Consider the following 22,334-nt stretch of genomic DNA (forward strand, 5'->3'; position numbering starts at 1 on the left):
AACAGTTAAATTTTAACTTAAAGTTCCTTTCCTGTCAAATTCTTAACTTCAACTTACTACTTCCGTCCAGAACGTAGTTTTGGAATCTTGCTGAATATTTAATGAGGAGGAGCGGTATGTAAACCACGAAGTTACTTACAGAGGTAGAGAGAATCAGATTTTCTGATTTACGCGCGTCTGCCTTTTTGACCACTCTCTCTCTCAACGCTGTTATTACGCCCGGCCGTACTCAGGCCCTTGCTAAGCTTCGTAGTCAAATAAGTTAAGAAACCAACTTGATTTAAATCTTGATAGCTTCGGCTATGTTTCTTTAGTTAATCTTAGTTTTAATTTAATTCTTAGTCTCTTAAGTTCAAGCCCAAATGAGGGCTTTGTTTGTACACTCCCAGGCGGAGTTTTGTTAAAACTTATTCGAATAATTAAGGGTTAGTTACCCTTCTATCTTGTTGTTTCTTGTCACCCGAACTTAAGCGATTATTCATTTATCAGTTCTTAAGATTCTTCACTTCCAACATTAACTTAGAATTACAAAGTCAGAAACTCTACAAAGTAAATTTTAAAATATAAAAATAATTAAATTATTAAAAGTTTTTGCGCTTAAGCTGCATAGAACTGAATTGGAAAGAAATTATTATAATAAGAAATTTCTTTTTTATAATAAGATATGCGAGAAAAAGGGGAGAAAATTTCGTTTTAAATATGAGAGAAGTACAGAACGAGCTAGAAAGTAAGGATGAACGGAAGAAGTGAGATGAAAGAATCAAATGAAAGACTGACTTTGAGACTAAGAATCATGTAATAAAAGGAAAAGTATTAACTAGGCAATGCATGGTAAACTGAAATATGAACTTGAATAAGGTGAGATTATCATTCGTTTAGAAGCTATTGGGAAGACAATGCAGTTGATAGAGAGTGAAAAACTTTGCAGTACATCGTATTCTTAGTTCGTCAGTTGTCTTTCCAACCGTGGTTTTATATTTGTATCGTTTTGCAGCACTGGAATATAAAAAAATAATTTTTTTCATAACATATTAATTTTACGTGAGTAGTGCACATATCATTGCTTACTTTTAGAAAGAATATCACCTAATCTTTAAAAATAGTAAAATCATATTTTTTAGCGGAGGAATTCTTTTTGTAGGTTTAAAAAAAAAAACTGTCAGCAGGGTTTTCTATTTGAGCGAGATTTACTCTGATCTTAGTTGACTTATCGACAATGAGACTGTGTTTTTCGTGTGTGTTAATGTACACTGCGAAAAAAAAGGGGGGAGACAGTTCTATATCTCTTGTTCCGATTGAAGAAATTTCAAAAAAATGTTTCAAAAGCGCGACTTAGGATATATATTAAATTTATATATAGCATTGTTCTAATACAGATATTTTGACACAAAATCGGACTTTTTCTGAAACAACATGCCATTTTTTCCATACTTCGATTCAACGATTTTGTAAAAATCGCAAGAGTAGTTTTTAAAAAATTAGCTCTCAAAATTTTAGCTCCTCAGTGTGAATTGAATTTGGTATATGTTCATTATTCTCTTTTTTTTTTATTAAACTTATTTGATTCTTCTTTTCACATTTCGAAATTTGTTTTCATTCCAAATAAAATTTGGCTATTTTTTATGATTTATTTTAAAAATTTGTATTTTTAAATAATTTTTATAATTTTTTCGAATATAAAATTTTTACCATCACCTTAAAGTAGATGTATTTCTAAGCATACCTGCAAAAAATGACAATAAAAAAATGACAGTTTTTTTATTAAAAATTTCCGAAGATAAACGTGAATTCATATATGGGCGCGTTTTGAAATTTGGCATATTTGTTGAAAGTGATAATAACATCGAATGTGGTAGAGACACTTTGTAAAAATTATTTGAAAGTGGAACGATATAACTTTTTTCCGCTCATGCACAAATTGGAAAAGGTAGGAACGAGTGACTATTTTTCCGCTCTTGCACAATGAAAGGCAAAGGAAAATAGGTTGCCATATATTTAGAAGTTTGCCAAGTGAATTGTTCTTGGCGCAATCTGAAAGAAACCCTCCAAGATAGATTTTTGAATTTCGTCGTAAATTTCGCACCACATTTTACAAAATTTAATATTTAGGCATAATTTGAGTCGCAGAATCGAAACATGGAAAACATTTAGTATGTTATTTCAGAAAATGTCCGATTTTGTGTCAAAATGCCTGTGTTGAAAGTTATACAAGAAAATATAATAATAATTATAATAGCAATTATTATATAGTATTAGCTATTTATTACATTTTACCATAAATTTTGCATATATAGCAAAGTCAAGTTTTAAAAATACTCATAGCTATACCAGTGTGAAAATAAATAAATGAATGCACAAATTTAAGCACATCGTAATCAAACAGTTAATTACAAATGATTATCAGCATAGCTGATCTGCAGCGAAATCAACAAAGAAAAATGAGAATGAAAACAATTCCTATTACATGATTCATGTCCATCCTTCCTGTATCTTAAATAATTCGGTCCAGATGGTGCATGTGTGTTTGCGCTCATATTCACGGTTGTCGACGTTAATGTACACAAATTCATGAAAATACATGTTTGTATTCTAACAAGAGGTTAACGGATATAAAGCGTAGCACGCCGTGGTTGGACAATAACACGAAGGGAATAGGAAAATGGGAACATAAAGTCAGTGGGGCGGAATCGGATGTTTCTTAGCAGCCTATTCATCTAGTCGTGTAATGTTATCTAGACATCACCCTAAGATTCAGTTTTTAATGAAAATTTAGAAATTAGATATTTGAGCGAGAGGCATTTTAAAATTGTTTCGCGGGCAACTCATTATAGAACACTGCTCTAGGCATTGCCGTAATGGTAGGTAATCCGTATGCTGCATTCTTGGGCCCGGGTTTGAATCCTCGAGAGGGCATGGGCGTTTGCGTGTGTGCTTTCTTCTTCTCTGAGATGTAGTCTGGGTCTACTCTTTGTGGTGCATCTTACCCTACGCCAACACGGTCCAAGATTAGATGGCTGAATAGCCGATAATTTCGACAATTCCCAAGAAACGCTTGAAAAACAACTATTCACCCATATAAACGGGAAAAAATTGTAGACACTCATTCCAAATCGTTGGCCAAACCAGTAGCCGCGTGAGTGAGACAACTAAATGCTGGTAGTTCGAGCCTAGGCGAACGGGCTGACTGCAAGGTTGGCTTTCGTGGTTCTCCGAATATATAACATGAGTACGAGCCGGGTTCTTCCACGAAGGCATCCCTCCTTTTACGCAGATAGCCCTCATGGCTTTATAGTATTCAAATAATCATTCAAACAGCTGTTAAATTTAATTTTAGAATGAAAGCGAATGAATATGATTAGTCTTAGTGTAAGACGAATATGGTACGTTACTGCAGCTAGGTTAAAATTAATCAGAGGTAACTGAAAAATTGATTTACAGTGAAAATAAATAATTATAAGATAAATACATAAATTGCGAAAATTGCATTTTTCGTAAATGTTTATACTTGGTGTATATTTATTTTCATTAGACTAATAAAAATCGCACCTGTTTCTTTTAAATGCAAGCACATAATACATAACTGACTATAATTCTTGGATTTTTCCTAAGAATGATTAATCATTTCTTTTTCGTAAATAAAAGTACGTTCTTATTTTTCTGCCACAGAGGAAATGTATGCAACGCTGTAATTCTTTGTAACCTAAAATGTATAACTTATCACATGGGAAAAGTAATCCCTTATTTGCTGACTTGGCTAGAGGTAAATGATAAAGAAATTCGATAACAGAATCGAATTAGAGGAAGGCCAGATAAATTGCATTTCACTGAATTTGCAAACTTGGTAGCGGGTAATAAAGAAGTTTTTTTAATAAGCGAGTTCATGCACTTTACTTTGTAAATGTCAGATTATTTCCATAAAGTTTTATTTTACGTCTTAATACTTAAATGAAAAAAAATACAAAATTACGTGAATTGAGCGATTTTTAGAAAACCTTTGCGCTCTGGTAAATATTTGTAAGACTTATTTTGAGCGCTACAGACATTACTCTGTGTCAAAGGAAATAACTGAAAAATTCATAAAACTAAATAGATTATTTCGTAGCCAGACCAGCAATCTTTATTTTATTGTTTTTTTTTTTTTTTCTGCGTTTAAGGAAAATTCCAGAAAGTATATTTTAAGCTGAATGTATCGAAATGAGTCAAAAATAGAAGTAGTGGACCTGAAAACAAAATAATAAACTATATGTGACTCAGACCATAAGATGTGTCAAGCTTTCGTATGCATTAAGCGTATCTTGCTTGAGAATAAAGAGGAAAGATCAGGCGTTTCTATCGAAGAAAACGACGAAAATCGTAATCTTTTTAGGGTGGGATGCGTAAAACAAAGATAAAATTAAATGTGTAGAACTATTACGTTTTTAAGCGCATTAACAGATGATAAAATGTGTTCCGATTACCAACTGGACGTACTGCCAGTTACAACACGATAGCTTGCACTGGTAAGATCATTTCTTATATTCTTCCCTATTTATTAAACATTTCTCCATTATAACATTTAATACTGTGAAATATTATGCCCCAAATTAATTTTCAAAACGTTTTGGAGCACTGTTGTTGACAACATATAGGTACATACTTCAACATTTATAAATATATAGGATCACATCAATAATTGTTCCACATCTAAAAATGCCCGTTTGGTATTAAATCTGCAGAGAATTAATTTTCGAATTTAGATTATTCCAAAATTAATTTCATAAAAGGAACTTTCTGATCTTTATTTTTGTCTAGATTAAGGATTACTCTGCATTTAGTGTGGGTGTTTATTCTGTAACAGAATATGCTTAATGGCAAAAACTTCTCATATGTTTAAAAAGGATTTCTTTTCAGACAGTTTATGTACCTTCATTGTAAAAGTTTATCATATTTCTAGATATTAATGAAGTAGTACTTGGTTGATATTAATAAAACTATTAAATTATATTCATTAATTTTCCAGGTCAAGTATAATTCGCTTGTTTATTTTCTATTTTAAAATACATATAAATATTCATAACTCACCAACTCCTGAAATAATTTTTAAAAAAATCTGTGAAATCAAGAACTTTTCGACATTATGTTCAACAAATTTTAAGGAAATAATATTTTATTAGTTTAGATGTATTTTCTTTTATATTTATCAAAAATAAAACCGAATTCTCTAGCAAACAAGACAAATGTTTGTTAGAGAAATACTAGCTTTAAATGTTTGATTTTTGTGCTAAGTTTCCTACAAAAAATAATGGACGGTAAAAAAGGAATAATTAATATTTTTTCATATAACTTAGCAAATATTCAAAAAATCATGGGACTTGGGAAACAAATATTTTGCATATCTTCTCAGCTTTCCAAAATTGCGTCCTTAAAAATAAAGTCCCTGCGTGTATCGTATGTATATGCTTTCAGACAGCGTATTTTATTTACAAAGCTTTATTTATAGAAATACACACTTAAATAACCACGTCATGAATAATTCAAATAGATCTTCGTGCAATTCATATTTATGGAATTTGATGCTATAATATTGTGACTATTGCAAGCCTTTCCATTAAGAATTACTTAGTGACAATTATGTAATCTTTCTAATAGTTTTGTTTTAAGATTTTATGCTGTCTTTTCTCTTTTTAATTTCCGTCACATTACTTCGTAAACTAAGAAGATTAATGCAATGTGCAATTAATGCGACAGTAAATGCTGCGGTTTCTCATCTGGAAGTTATACTGAATTCTAATGAAAAGAGCTCCTGTTTAAGAAAATGCTCGGCGCTGCTAGGAGTGTACTCCTGCCTGGTTATTAGTTTCAGTGAATATGACAGTTTTTTTATGAAGTAAATTGAAGTTTGGAGAGCTAAAATACTCGTTGGTAACTATAATTACAAACTGATTACCTTGCTTTAGCCCAGCTGTGTTTCTGTTCGGAAGCTAAAGAATATTTTAAGCTTTTGTACTGGACGTTATCTGAAATTAAAACATTGGTTATGGTTCAAATAAACATAACTATTATTTAGTTTTTTGGAAATTATTTTTATTCACACACGGGCGATAATTCGCTGTAACATACAAAGTAACCTTAAACAGGCACATTGGATGAAAGTTAAATTTAAAAAAAATCAAGAATTTAAATTTATAGCTTGAACACTTAGTGCTAAGGTATAAAACTCTGCTCGTCGTGAACCTGTTTAAATGGAAGAAGCATATATGTTGTCTATTGTTATGGTAAAACTGTGTAAAAGGTTTCTTGCCTTCATGATTGACGATTTATATCAGGGTGCTTTAAAAATTTATTTATATGATGTAACAAAACTATCTAGAGGTTATAAGAATCCCTCATTTTAAAAAATGGAAATAATAATTTGACTTAAGACTAATATTTTGAAATAACTGAACTCAGATTGGAAACTGGTACAATTCCTTTGATTTGTATGAAGACAACGAAATCCTACATGTTGCAACCTTATATAACGTATGGAAAAAATTCGTCGTAATTCAGCTGATATCATGGTAATCTTTAATTACTAAAAAGATATGATTCGATAAAATTGTAAGAAAAGTATCTGAAGGATTCAAAAGGCAAATTAGTACATCAATAATTAAAATATCCAAATTAATGTTATGAGAGGTGGTTTTACGAGCCACCTCTTATAACATTATTTGTATAATTTATTCTTTAAAACAGTTGTGAGAAGATGAACTATGCTTTTTAACCTACTTGATTATATTATCTTAATAATAATTTTCGATAGTTAACTTTATGTATTTAATCCAAAAATAGTTATATCTCAAATTTATTTGATGCATAAACATGTCGATGTATCTAGGATTTTAACACCTTATTTAATACTGCCTGCGTATCAAAATGATTGTTCTATTTGCATAAAGGATTTATATGGAAATGATTGTTCCATTTTAAGAAATAATGTTGTTTCCTGCTGTGTCACTAATTTCAAGGCATTTATATATTTTATTAAGTACGATACAACTGTGTGAATATAATATGAAACATTTAGCTTTTATTTTATGTATATTACATGTTATTTAATTTGTTAAATTATTTGTTTCGTCCTGACCGCATTAATTGGTTCTGCGGCTCAGCTAATGAAATCTGGGAGCGTTTCTTGGGGTCAGAGCACTGGCTTTTTCGTGTGTTCTTCTCTTGCAATTCAGGTGTTATGGTACTTGAAACATACTTTACTATATGTTCTTTTTATTCCCTGCATCATTATTAATGGATCTCCCACTACAACAGCAAAGCTTCTTACTGAAATAAATTTGTTAAGCGGGATCTTGCTGATTATTTTAAAATCTCTTCACGTGCTCTGCGTCGACTACCAGTATGCCATTTTTTTTCCTCAACATTAACGGGTTCTCTGTTATAGCAACGTTGGTTTGTTGCCATTTTCTAGAAAACGTTTTGGACGACACGTCATATTTTTTGTCAATACTCGGTATAATACCCTATTTAGATCTTTCCTTTTTAAAATTTCTCAGCAGCTCCTGTCGAACTTTTATTGTGTTTCTTCCTCAATGCTCTATAATAACAATGAAAATAAATCGACATATGGTATCAGAAATCTGTTTTATTTTATTTTCCTTCTATAAAGAAGGTTTATTGAAAAGCACTCTTCCGCCTCTGTCTCTTTAAAGTGATATAAATTAGACATAAATCGGAAAATTATTTCGATACAGAAGCATAAATTTAGAGATAACTTCTTGTAGAAATTCTAAGAATAACTATGAGCAAATAATTAGAGAAGTCAAGCGTTTGATATGTAAAACAGAAATTTTCATATAAAGTGGAATGTATATTCGAATGAAAAGTAACACAATTTCCAGTTCGTTCAAAAGATCACAGTTTAAGAATTAAGAAATATTTATATTTTTATATATAAGTCACATATCCTCTTAGTGTCGTTTTCATATTTCAAGATCAAATAGTAATAAAATATACACATTAATTAACTAATAAATAAGAAGTTAGATTCTAAATTCATAAATGCATTATAATGGAACTGTGCCATAGAAGTAGACGTATAAAATTTTGTAATTAAAATATTATAATGAATATAGGATTGTACAAACGCATATCATAATTTAGCAAAGATCACAAGCATTTATTAAAATATATTTTGGTATATGTTTATTCCATATATCGTCCTAGTATCCATTTAGGGAATGAAAGCGAAATCGTTCAACCTTTAACAATAATAATAAATTGCTTCCTGGCGGTTATTAAGATCTCATCAATTATTGAAAATATTCTATTGTGACATGGGAAAATAGCTACTGGCATAATAGCGTTTTGAAACATCCAAATAATGAGCGATGACTTACTATTAATTGTTGTTTCAATATACCCAGGTTTCAGATGATCTGAATCGAAAGTGGAGTAGCTTGTTACAAAGGTTAGTAGTCTTCCAAATTTCTCTCCAGAGAGTTAAGAATTACTGGATTAGCCAATCCAATTAATTTTGACATCCACATTTCCACTCAAACACAGAAATAGTGTCGAGGACTTTTAATGGTCCATCATCCTATCATTTCCTAACGCGTCACTTACTTTTATTGCTTTGTGCTCCGATGGAGCATAATAATAGTTAAACAAGCTTGAAGCAGTGATACCCATCGTATTTACTTTACCAATAAGGAAATAGTCCGAAGAGGCTTGTAATAGAAGAGTAATTCTGTGTCCTATCTGATGCCGTGCTTATAAACCGCACATTCGGATTCATGGAACTTGGGTGGAAGAGTTTGTAACATTTAAGCATGCGAATTACATTAACATTGCACGCGTATTAAAATATGCCATTCTCACAGATATGGAGTGAAGCAATTTTAAGTTCGAGTGTTGGTTCTCAAACTTCGGATTTAGATTTAGACGATACATAAAACTAAGATCACTGCTATGAAACATCTAATATAATTACTGATAATTAAATATCTTAAATAATTACGAAAAATGCATTCGCAATAATGTGACAGAGAAATATTCCAACATGGAATTTAAACTAGCCAGAGTTTAGTATTTCTTGACCTTTTTTGTTATGGGATTGTGCTTTTTGAGAGAGCAAATTCTTATCTTCAAGGGACAAAAATATTTCTGCAAAATACTTTTCATGAATAAATGAAAAGAAGCAACTGTATAAAAATGATATGACAATGGATTGAGTTCGGAGACCCTTGTTTACAGATAAGAATGTATGCACTGCGACAACTAATCTGCGAACTACGCTTTTCTAGTCATTTTAGATCGACTGATTATTTTTGTGTTTAAAGAAGAAATGGTTAATAGAACACATGTTAATAGAAGTTTCAGTTATATTTCCTAATTATTTAAATAAATAATACTAAGCAGTAGTATTGTTTGCTTATCTGGTACAGAAATAAGAAACAGAGCGGATTATTAAAAATAAATACTAAGAAAAGGAAAAAATCTATTTTATATTACGTTGCTTATTTACTTACCTACTGAATACAAGTGTACATGCTATACAGTTGTAGAACAAAATCTTTTCGTGCTTATACTTGACTGGGTTTTTAAAAAGTATTTTATACTTGTTTTTAGCTTTGATTGTTCATTGAGTAATGGTTTTACATCCATCTTTCGACCGTGACATTAATAATTCTGAATTGTTGTCCAAATTTTGATTTTTTAAAAAACATTTAGATATTTTATTTCTTGTCAAATGATTTTGATTTTATATACTATATCCAGTATTTTTTACGGGATACCATGCATTAAACTTACTTTGAATTTTAGAATACAAATTCAGATTACTTTCATATTTTTATAACAAATGCAACATTTTAAGGCTATGATATAATTAACTGTATAGTAACGAAATATTTATCTTTGGTACTTATTTTATTCATAAATAAACTGATTTAAGAAAAGAATTAGTTAACTAAGTTTTATTCTTTTATTTTTAGCTTTGCTGTCGGGTACACTGCGGACATTTCAGGTGCATGCTTGTGACGGTAACGAGTTGAAAATCGAATGTTGGCCGAACACCGTCATCAACATCTACTTGGCCCAGTATGGCCGTCAAGTGCCCTCACATCAGCTCTGTCCCCCCGAGGACGTCACGGATGGTGCGCTGTCTATGTTGAATGATACCACGAATTGTTTATCGTCGCATGCTCTTAGGGTAAGGATTTCTTTATCTTTCATCCCCTGCTTAGGGTGCATGAATATTTCGTCTTTCTTGTATTTTCCATGTTTAGATGATGTGAAGTGCATTTATATTAATATTTTTCTTAAACACCTACTTTTGTTAAGTAACATAATTACTTAATGTAACACGCTACTTCTAATTTACAAGTAACTATGATTAATGATGACACAATTTATAGTCTCGTCATTAATCGTTATATTTTTGATTAGCATGGTTATGTATTTCAAGTAATAAAACGCATTACATTGCGGTTATCCGTATCTACTGATAATTTAAAACATTTGAGGCATTAGATTCAGGAAAGAATATATAAAGTCCCCGTAAAACATTTTTAACAATTTAGATTCAAGTTACTTTAAAACACAATTTTCGGAATTAAACTTTCTACATATGCGTTCACTCTACTGCATTTATATTAGGAGATAATATAATCAATATTTCTTCAGAAATATATATATATATGTAAAAGATATTAGTTATGTTGCATGAAATGTCACAGAAATTGAAAACAAACTGTAATCTTTTCTCCATGGAATTTTTACTGAAACGATAAATAGGGGGAAGGATTTACTTTTTTCAAACCTGTCACAGTTGCCAATCTACTTTTTTACTTTTTAAACTATTATTAGTTGTGATTTTTATCGAGATGAAGCTAGATAAAGCCTTCCTGTATAGATTTTGAATCAGAAGTATTCGTAATATGAGACATATCTGTTTTTGTGACCCTTTTAATTTCCTGTAATATAGGTCTGTAAAAATTCTGTAATACCAAACTGCTAATATTAATGTTAATGTAGCTATATAATCTCTTACTATTGAAGAGTAATATATGATTATAAAATTCTTAAGATTTTTTTGAAAAATCTCTATTTACCATTTAATCTCATAGGTTACTGAAATAGTCTTTTATTTAAATGATTATTTACCCACAAAAGACGGCACAGTTTCCATTGCATTTTAATGCTAATTTGTTTTAAGTGGCATATGATGAAATAAATAAAGTTTTTAATATAAAATGTAATGTAACTTAACACTACAGACGTATTTTCGTTTAAATATTTTCATGTGTTAATTTTGTATGTATATTTGGAAGCTATATTATCCATATTATATCTCGAAATTCAATAACTCATTTTTAAAGCGGTATATTTTTTCCTACATTTCCAAATGAAACTTTGAAAGCCTTTAATTATAAATCTAAAAATAAAACAAACAAAATCTATTACCTTTACCTGTTTAATCAAAATAGTTTACAAACTATTTGCAATCTAGAGAATGTGATAACAATTCTTAATCTGTGCATTAATAACAAACAGTGTATATTTTATTACAACAGAAGTTTGAAAAGACCTATTCAAGAAATTATAATTTTTAAATTTTGGACATTCATTTTACTTTTAGTTCTAATCATGATGAAAAGAGAATAATCTGATAGACAGATTATCTTCTCTTTCGTACCGCTAATTTTACAAATACATAGTGTTATTGCATTTATCGTCCATGCATTAAGAGATTTTTCAAACTGTGCTCTGTCGAACGTTCATTTCCGTGAATTTCCTTTAGAGTTTTCACAAACTGAAATCAAAATTCAGAACTATTTTTTTAACAGATTGAACACTAATCTAAATATTGTAAAATAATATTTTTTCCTGCTCTTTTTATTTCTTAAATTAATGTAAAGTAGATATTTTATAAGTGAAATAATGTTACCGATAATGTAGATATATATTTTACACAAAACAGAAAAGTAGCATTTTATAGAATATCTCGAAACTTTATAAAATGCTTGACATTTTGAGTAAGTATGAAATATATCACTTATTTTTATATTATATACATTTTACTTGAGCATGTATGTATACTTACTTGCATATATATTTGTCATTCTATATGATGTCTAAATATTTCTTAGGTTTACTAATGCCTAAGTTTGCTTAGGACATTAGCCAAAGTATTAAAAGGAAATCATAAAAACTCTTCTATCGAAAAGTGATTATATAGAACTGTGGCGAAATTGTTCAAGTTAGTAAAATATTTAAATTGCGTTGCCTTCTAACAAGTATTAAACCCTGTAGTTTGGCAATATACTGTGCATGCAAGAACATACAAATTCGTAAATAAGAATAAAATAAAAAATATTAATTAAATTTAATTCAGTTGTTTATTTTCAGAAACAATTTCTGTTTATTTTCAGAAACAATAATAAGAAACAAATTTATATGTCTCCCGAAGAATAAACTAAATTTTTAAACCACCCAAGGTAAAGTAGATAACAGGAGACAAGATGCCGTAAATGTATAAATCTATATTCTCTTTCACAATGAAAGCAAGCTGCAGCTTCTTCAGCTTTGATAAATAATTTTTTATGTTGAACAATAACATGATCAATACATTAACTTAGGTATTCTAACCTATTTAATATTATAAAAATATAGATGTGGTAATAACCAACATTAACCACTGGAGCAAATTTAAGTCGTGGATTTTAGAGTGTTAACGTTATAATTACCATGCAAAAAAAGGCTCGCAAGAGAAAAGCAGCAGAATTACTTAACTAAAATATCCAAATAAATGGTGAGTGGCTTCATGTATAGTAGCTGCTGTGGAAGCTCCAAATAAATATCCAAATAAATGGTGAGTGGCTTCATGTATAGTAGCTGCTGTGGAAGCTCCAAATAAATATCCAAATAAATGGTGAGTGGCTTCATGTATAGTAGCTGCTGTGGAAGCTCCAAATAAATATCCAAATAAATGGTGAGTGGCTTCATGTATAGTAGCTGCTGTGGAAGCTCCAAATAAATATCCAAATAAATGGTGAGTGGCTTCATGTATAGTAGCTGCTGTGGAAGCTCCAAATAAATATCCAAATAAATGGTGAGTGGCTTCATGTATAGTAGCTGCTGTGGAAGCTCCAAATAAATATCCAAATAAATGGTGAGTGGCTTCATGTATAGTAGCTGCTGTGGAAGCTCCAAATAAATATCCAAATAAATGGTGAGTGGCTTCATGTATAGTAGCTGCTGTGGAAGCTCCAGCAGGGCCATGCTAATATTCTCTATGTTGTGAAAATGTGGAATGCTTAATTAAGCCAATGATGTCGATGACTTTCATAGGAGGGAAATGAAGTTTGATAAGAGTTAGATCATCTTGCGGAACAATCTCTGGCAAGAACCACCTGGGGGACTGTCCAGGGCTGGAAGGAAAGTTCATGATCACACCTGGACTAGCACGCCGGCAGTCGAACATGACAGAAATGGGAGAATTGACGTAGTAAAGAAGAATTACAACTGCTGTTACTAATCTCCTCTTCTCATAGCTAACATGTTATTGCTGAAACATGTTAACATAAGCTATTGAACTTCCTTCATAGTGAAGTAGGAAAAATAACTTCACGGCAACACAAACCTTCCAGTAAAAAGGGGAAAACAAAGCTACAGGCAGCAGGCTTCTGTTGCCACCTTTCGAAAAGTGGGTAACGTCGGTGTTCCCTGGTTTTAAAAGTTCAAAGTATCACATCTGCTTAGACATGTTAAAAAGGTATGTTTATCCTACTGCATACCAAGAAAACCACACAAACGCAATTCATTTTCTCTTCTAAAAAATAAATCTCTCAATTCTACATCAACCGTATGATAACACCTTTTTTCTCGTAGAGAACCCTCTACGCAGTGGGAGGAGAATGTGAGCTGCTTAGAAGCAGTCAAGCTTTAAAATGTGTCTAACATTGACTATACGAATTCCAGAAACAATCGAATGAAAATGTAATCAAATTTATATAATTCTTAAACTAATTGCCCTACACATGAAATTCCAAGTTCATCCAAAGGTTAAATGTTCCAAAGGTTCATCTAAAGGTCTTCTGCTTTTAAACAACAGTAATACTTAGAACATTAAGACACGCAGCCTCTTTCCTAGGAAAGTCTTGTAGCTAAAGACTACTCTAAGTGACGCTTTAAGATTAAAGAGATTATGTGCTTTCCTATAAAGAAACGAATTAAATAACAATATTTAAAACTTAGAATTCTACTAATTAATTACTTTACAATTTATCCAAAACTGTACAGTAAAATGCACTTTCGGACTATTAAGTACATAGTAAAATGCATTTAAATTTTCCTATTGAATTTGGATAAAAATCATTATTTCAAACAAAACCCAACATAAATTTAGAATAAATTTCAGAACAAAGATAGAAAATCAGATGGCGACTTTTCCACCTGAAATGAGCGTCAAAAGTTAAGTGCCTTGCCATAAGACATTAGAAGCATCATCAGATAGTGTGTTTGCATTGTCATAAAAACTGTATCTCTTGATATAAAGTGGTTGTCTAAAATTTATTACGAGATAAGCAATTCTCCTACCTAAATAAGTAAGAAAAATTAGAAACAGTAATTTTGAACAACGTGAAATCATTGCTTTTCTGATTGTCATGATTAATTTATGTAATGGGATATTAAGGATACGAAAACCTTTTTCGTTTAATAAAGACAAGTATAATGAAATATGTGAGGAATTATTGCCATGCTTTTCTTGTAATCCTGTGCATCTGTTAACACAACGACCTGAATATTCAGATATCCCATGTTCGGCTCCAGGTGAGAGCAGTGTCAAGCATCTCTGACTTCTAAATTCCACCTTTCGTATGCTTCAATATAAGAAGAAAGGGAACTTAATTTTAAATTAAAAAATGTCTTTATATAGTAATAAATAAAAAGTCACATGCTTTATTAAATGCATACACATTATATTGTAAAATCCTAGCTAAACTAGAGATCCTTGAAATCTACAATACTGAAGAACTGTATCGCCACTATTTGCTGAGTTCTAGTAGTGTGTGTGACAGCTCCGGAGAAGGGTTAAATTACCCTTTTTTTCCAACTCAAAGTGAATTAACAGATGGCCCCTCTCGGGCGTACAATAAGCCTCCCCTTGGGGTTTAACTCAAAATATAAAATATATGAAACTAAACTACTGCTAAATAAATTAGATCAGCCGAATCTGCATAGAATCAACTAGCAGAGTTGGCTCTTATTTAAAGCTCACCGGCATATACTTGCAGGCACGTCTTAGACACGGCCGTAGAGTAGCGAGCATATAATTATAGCATCAACGTGGCCGAAAGGCAGAGCATACTACTGAGATGACTCAGATTTCAGCTTAACTACTCATTTCTACCTCATTTGCGTAATCCTGGAAATTCATTGTGGTAGGGAAACGTAGGTGGGAAATTAGAATGTACAGGAGAGGCTTGTTCCAAAATAAATTCACCGTTAGAAAAATAAAGTAAAACCCTGCAATGTATTTAATAAAACATATTTTCTGTTCGTAAAGTAAACTGTTTCTGTAAAGTTAAGCAGTAGTAAAAAAAGCCAAAATCACAATTTATTTTACAGTATTTATTTACTAAGTATCTCATTAGTGAAAAAAGCCAAAATCACAATTTTATCTTACAACATTTGTTCACTTTTGCATATTTATCATACATCTAATAATTCATGAAGATGATCATTCCGTTAAAACTTCAGTAGGCACATTTACACGCAATTAAATCTGTTTGCCGCTTACGTTTGACTGATGAGATATAAAAGAGTAAGTTTATATATGTCGAGGTTCAGTTGATTTAAAAGTGATTTAACATTTTTTCCTTTAATTTTTATATATATCTCCTTTTTACGTCCATAGATCAAAAAAATAATTATTTCCTTCCAAAAATTCCAACTGCACATTTTTTAAACGCCGGTAACCTCCGCAAATGGTAAAGTTTGGTAATTATCGTCATTCTCCACTCATATTTTTTTAATGAACTAAGTATTGCTAAATTTCTTTCGTTTGTATTCACTCCGATTACTACAAATGAATAGTTAAACACTTGCAAGTTTTTTGCCTGTAGAAAAAAACTACAAAAATGCGAAATTTCTCTCTACTTTTAATGTAATGAACAAAATTGAACAAGAAAGTTGTTCTCGGGTATGACAGCATACCGAAGAGTAATTTGGTTAGCATAAACGGTGAATTCCTAAAAATGATCACTGAAAATTGCATTTCACTCCAAATGTTCTTTTTGCGGAATTGTTCAGAAATATTTTTTTTATTTTTTGTTTTTTAAAGATCGTTTTTCATGCTTATTTAAATTCATTTTTCTTCATAACGATTTAGCGGTATTTAAGTAGCTTTGACATTCTTTAAATTGGCTGCAATTATTCCAGTTATTCGAGTTTTTCAATCTGAGTCTTCTTTTTAACTAACTACGAAACATTATTTTTTTTTCTTTCTGCTACTTTTTAAGAGAGTTCAACAAAGTTATTTTAATGTTTATTTCTTTTGTGTTTAGTTTATTGTGTAAATCGATGAATTGAAATCTCAGGAGTAATTATGAACTAGAAAAATAATGATTTTCTTCTCAATGCTAAGTTATTCAACTCTTCACGAATATACCGACAAAAAGGAAAAAAAAGTTAAAATAATTTAAAAAATAAATCCACAGAAAGGTATATAGGGAAGAAAGTCAGGTACCTTTTTCGCTTTTTGTTGCTGTGTTAGACATTTTTTTCGCTGTAAGGTATTTTCTAATATAACTTAGGAATTTAATTTCCAAAAATGCCCTTAATTCATAAGGAACTTTTTTTCCCATTTTTGATGTTTATCACACATTTTATGTCATCTACAGTATAGATATCACGTAGTTTTACTTGCTTTCCTTATTTAATGCATCTGCGTATTTACCTTTTTTGTGTGTGTGCGTGGTTGCTTGTAAAGTTTTGTTATTATTGAATTAAATGAGTAACGACTAGCCGATATAAGAAAAAAGCATTGAAGCTATAGGCTATAAAAGAAATCTTTACAATGAATGTTTGTTTGACTGTAATTTTTTAAAATTTTCAATAATTATGTGCATCTTATTTCATTACTGTCCGTTTATAACGAGTGGAATGCAATACGGAATATTTAATTTCAATTTTTGTTTTCTTTTAAAAAAGCCAAGGCATAAGAAATTATTAGAATTTTTAATGAATATCTATCAGGAAATTATCCTACTTTTTGAATTCATGGATGCGTGTTATATACATATCTAATACATATCAGGATTTATTTTTGAATTATACACGTATATGTACTTAAGTTGCTTCGAGGGAAAAATCGAAATCTTACAAATTTCAGCATTAATTTACGTCAGATTTAGATGTTAGACTTTAATTTTTAAAATTACAGTCCATATACTGTAGTAGTAAAAAATGCTGTCCATAGTAAAAATTATTTGTCACATTATATGCTTCGGTTTTGTATCATGGTCCTTTGCACAATCTCTAATAGCGTATTGTTACGAAATGTACATGCGCGGTGAGATAGCTTCCCCGTAAAGCATTTTTAGGGTTGCCATAAAATGACAAAAAAAGCAAGGCTGCCACCTTTGGCGAGAAATGGCCTATTTGGCGACATTTGGCGACACAATTGACGATATACCATGGATGGTTGGAGAACCTTCTGGAACGAATTCTTACCGATTTAGCCAGAATATTCTCGAAAACAAACCGAAAGCTATATAAACCCTACTGGTCCGCAGTCAGTTAGTGTGTATGTATGTGTCTCGTCTAGAGTGCGAGTTAGTTAGTGTCTCGTCTAAGGAGTCAATCCCTGCGGAGTCGATCGAGTTGACAGCCGGGCAGCGAGTGCCGAGTGGTTCGTTAAGTGCACCAAAGGAGTCTGTTAGTTTATCGCGGTTAGTGCATCGTCGAGAGAGCGTATTGAGTTCCAGGAACGACTGAACCGAAGAGTCGGGAGCTGTGCATCGCGAGTTGTAGCGTGGAGAGTCTCGAGAGTACGTGGAGTTCCGAGAATGACCAAGCAGAGCCGGGAGCTGTACTCTGGTGCTTTGCAGGGAAGCTGCCTCCACCGTTATTGCCTGACAGTGTGAAGGCTGGGTCGCTGAACGTGTCAGCGTGTCTATAACAGTTCGACGACTGTAAAAGGGATTTTGGAGCTATCTGATTAATATTGGTAAATAAAGTGTGTTTCGATATTTAATCAGGTAGTATTGTCATTATTCACCCCAAATCCTCACGAACCCCGTACGAACGTGAAGGGAGAAAATAACGTAACAGTATATTATTATCCTCCAATGATAATATGACTACGGATTGACAGCAGCAGCAGTTTTTAAAACTACACTCACGTTTGTGAAAATTGCAACACCATGAAGGACTTACGCGAGTGAGCTGAAATTTTCAGGAAATGCAAAGTAGCGCATGATATGCAAATGATTAGAATTGCAAATCCGTAACGCATGCGTATGCTGAGCAGCGCCCTCTGAACGGCTGATGGATCCGAATAAATAGACGGCTGTAGCGAGGCGTGTATGGTTATCGGTGGTTATCTGCTAGTGGTAAACGTTAACTCAATCTGTACTTATGCCTCGTCGACGAAAGAGAGCGAGATTTGAACACCTTACAGAGTTTGAACGAGGGAGAATCATCGGCCTTCGTGAAGCTGGATTGTCGTATCGTGCAGTAGCCTCTCGTGTGCAGCGTAACAGCAGCACAGTGATGCGCGTTTGGAAGCAGTGGACGGACGAGTGTCGGACAACTCGGAAATCCGGGAGTGGACCCCGAAATGTGACGTCAGCTCGCGATGATAGACATCTGGTCCGCATGGCGCGGACGGACCGTACAGCTTCCTCTAGACAATTGGCAGCACTGTGGTCAATAGCTACAGGTGTTTCATTGTGTGCTTCATCAATTCGTAGACGTCTGCTGCAGTGTGGACTGCGCGCACGGACTCCTTTATACAGGATCTCCCTAACGCACGACCATCGCCGCCTGCGGCTACAATGGGCCAATCAGCATAGAGACTGGCGTGCTGATTGGCAGCATGTCGTGTTTTCTGATGAATCCCGCTTTAATTTGTGGTACCATGATGGCCGCATTCGTGTCAGACGCTATGCCGGTGAACGCCACCTTCCGGAGTGCATTATCGAACGCCACAGTGGACGAACACCCGGAGTTATGATCTGGGGCGCCATAGCATATCATAGACGATCTCAATTGCTACGAATTGTGGGCAATCTGAACAGCAACCGGTATATCCGTGAAGTTCTACAGCCCGAAGCTGTTCCCTTCCTTCAAAGCTTGCCAGGCGCTGTATTTCAACAGGACAATGCCCGCCCTCATACTGCTCGGATTGTTAAATCCTTCTTTGCAGCGCAGCAGGTACAGCTTCTTCCTTGGCCTGCGTGTTCCCCGGATATGTCGCCAATCGAACATGTGTGGGATGTCATTGGTCGGCGTCTTGCTCGTGATCCTCGTCCTGTTGCGTCTGCAGACGAACTTTGGGTACGCGTACAAACGATATGGAATGCTCTTCCTCAGTCAGACATTCAAACTTTGTTTGACTCCATGCCACGTCGTGTAGCAGCACTTATTGCGGCGCGTGGTGGCCACACAAAATACTGATTCTGATCTCTTGTTCTTGTTTGTTTGCTTTGAACATTTAATCATTTATTTGTACCACTACCACTCAACTGTGTATTAAATTGCATTCAATTATGACGATTCCTTCTTGGTGTTGCAATTTTCACAAACGTGAGTGTAATTGGCAATGAGATATATTCTGAATTCATGACTATTCGTATTAATTAAAGTACTATTATATACATATGACCGAAAAATACTAATAGCCCATAAAAGGTGCGTAAAATTGTTATTAATGCGTAGGTAAGTGTATGTTTTAGAAATATATATTGAATAAAATAAAGTACACAGTTTAAAGCATAGTTTAGTTAAAATAATAAGAAAGTTTATTTAGAGCTTTACGTGTTGCTAAAAAACAGTTTTGCATTGCGTTTTTGAGAGCCATATTGTTATTTTCTTATAATGTACCAAATACTGTGCAAAAATATGCTAGCATTAAATTTGAGCTTTGCCTAATTGCCCCGTAAGCTTACAGCTTGTTGACACATTCCTAAATACCATCATGGCCATTTTCAGTTTCATTTTCATATTCATTGTCTTTTTTTAACTTCGTTGCTGCTTTATTTAAGTCAGTGCATCGAAAATATTTTGCTCCGATGAAATATTATAACTTAAACTATTCTTATCTCTATCTATTCATAATCCAGTGATTGCGTTATTTGAATTTTCAAAGCTTTGCATGAGATTCTGTTACCGGTTTGACACAGAATCTCTCTACTTGGAAATCCAGGGGTACTTCTCTCACATCCGGCCATGGGTTAGAGTTGTGCTTTCTGACTTCATCTAAAGGTTTAGCAATGGTATCCATTGCATTAAACAATATGAATGTTATTGTTGAGGTTTAGTATGAAAGCTTAACGTCCATGAACATGGACATGAACATGGAAGCTTAACATTCATGGAAGTTAGCATCCCTAACTTCCATGAACGCACATTTTTCATTTTCTCAGTACCAGGTTTATAGCTTTCTTAAAGTACGATTCAAATCATTATAAAGTCTTTAGGATGTTCTTTAACTTTGATATGAATATCAGATTTGTATAATGAACGCTAAATATGACAATAATAATAATAATAATATAAGATTGATTCTGTTAAAATCTTATTACGAGAAAAGAGCTAAAACGTGGAAGAAATGGGGAATTCGTTGTTTTTAGATTTAAAATGTTTTTTGCTGGTTTCTGTATCTTTTCATTTTTCTCCATGATTGTAAATACAGCTGTGTACTTACAAAACATTTTATTACAGTTACATATATGTGTGTGCGTGTGTTAGAATTTTAATTTACATGGTTTTTATCATATATCACATCGAAGAGATGTTAAGATATATATCGCATAAACTTGCGTTTTTGGATGTAATACATATCTTAACACCTTTTCGATATGATATATGATAAAAACATGTAAATCGAAATTCTAACTTTAAATTGCAATAGTCCATTAATGTTTCATTTTAATTTGGATATATCCCCTTTTTTTACTAAAAATAATAATAGCTTGTGACAAACGTCTCTAAACTCAATCATTTCAAAATTAAATAGCCATCATACGACTCTTAATAAAGCTCATGGCGCAGATAACTTACATAAGCCTTCGGCTAATAATAATTTCAATCACAATACATAGAAATCGAAACTAACTCATTTTGGAAATCATAGCTTGTTTTTCAATTGAAGAGTGATGTACGTAAACAAAGCAGGAAATTATATTGATACAGCTGTAACGAAATTATATTAAATTTGTCCTTAATTTTTCGGAGCAACTGCACATTATGATTAATGAGTAATTGGTGAACCTGAAAGATCTTATACGGAATCAGAAATCGCCCAAGAATAAAGCAGACGCATTGGCCTCCAGGGTTAAAAAAGTGGAATCACCTTGCGGAAAGTGCTGAAACAAAAGTCACCTTCCTTTATAGCTGCCAACAAAACTTTAAGCACTTTAACTTTTATAATATCTGCGGTGGTGTGTCTGCCATGTACAGCCTTTACGCGAATTCAGCGCGCTGCTTTTAACTCCACTCACAAAAAAATCGTAACGAAATAAATATACACATTTATGAAAGAACTTCTTGGACTTGTAGAGATCAATAATGATAAAGAGTTTACATGTTATTATATTTTTTACTTAGACAAGTGCGAGGCTGTTATTGTTTTCGCTATGTGTGGGACAATAGGAGCAGAAGAAACCTAGAAGGACTGATTTTATAGATGAGTAGGTGCAGTGCGGCAGAAGTATGTTGTGGGCAAACATACGAATATCCACCCCTGCATATTAAACTTGAATTTGTGAAAAAATGTGTGGACATTCGTGATAGGAACAATGCTGAATTTACAACCATTTCCGTGATCACCACCGAGAAATCCAAAGGCGTAATATTTTTTAGTATCCTGATCAACGTACGCTAAAGGATAAAGAATTGAATTGTCGGTTGAAGGACAGCAAAAGAAACGCATAGAAAGATTTCAATACTGTGTCAGCTGGTTTTTAAAAAATGTCGGAGTCAAAGATTTCCTCAAGTGTGGTTGAATACATACCAAAGGCGTACAAAAAAGGCTGCAGGATGTTCCTCAAATACGATATTCTTTCTTTCTCCGTAGATATTCTTTTGCTGTTGTATATTCGCTGACGAATATGGCCAGACATTTCATCACAGTA

At 32.6% G+C, this 22,334-nt stretch overlaps 1 protein-coding gene across 2 annotated transcripts in view; it reads left to right on the forward strand.

The window, feature by feature from the left end:
- Positions 1-22,334, forward strand: part of LOC118188548 (protein eva-1-like) — a 596,222-nt gene that overhangs the window by 424,662 nt on the left and 149,226 nt on the right. For both annotated transcript variants that reach the window (XM_085823764.1, XM_085823765.1), the window contains exon 2: positions 9,966-10,183. In XM_085823764.1, coding sequence (XP_085679890.1) covers positions 9,966-10,183 — 218 coding nt within the window. The remainder of the gene's footprint in view (positions 1-9,965; positions 10,184-22,334) is intronic.

Source organism: Stegodyphus dumicola, chromosome 9 (genome assembly GCF_044657685.1).
Source record: "Stegodyphus dumicola isolate Sdum_Otavi_A_Nest chromosome 9, ASM4465768v1".
Taxonomy (NCBI): Eukaryota; Metazoa; Arthropoda; class Arachnida; order Araneae; family Eresidae; genus Stegodyphus; species Stegodyphus dumicola.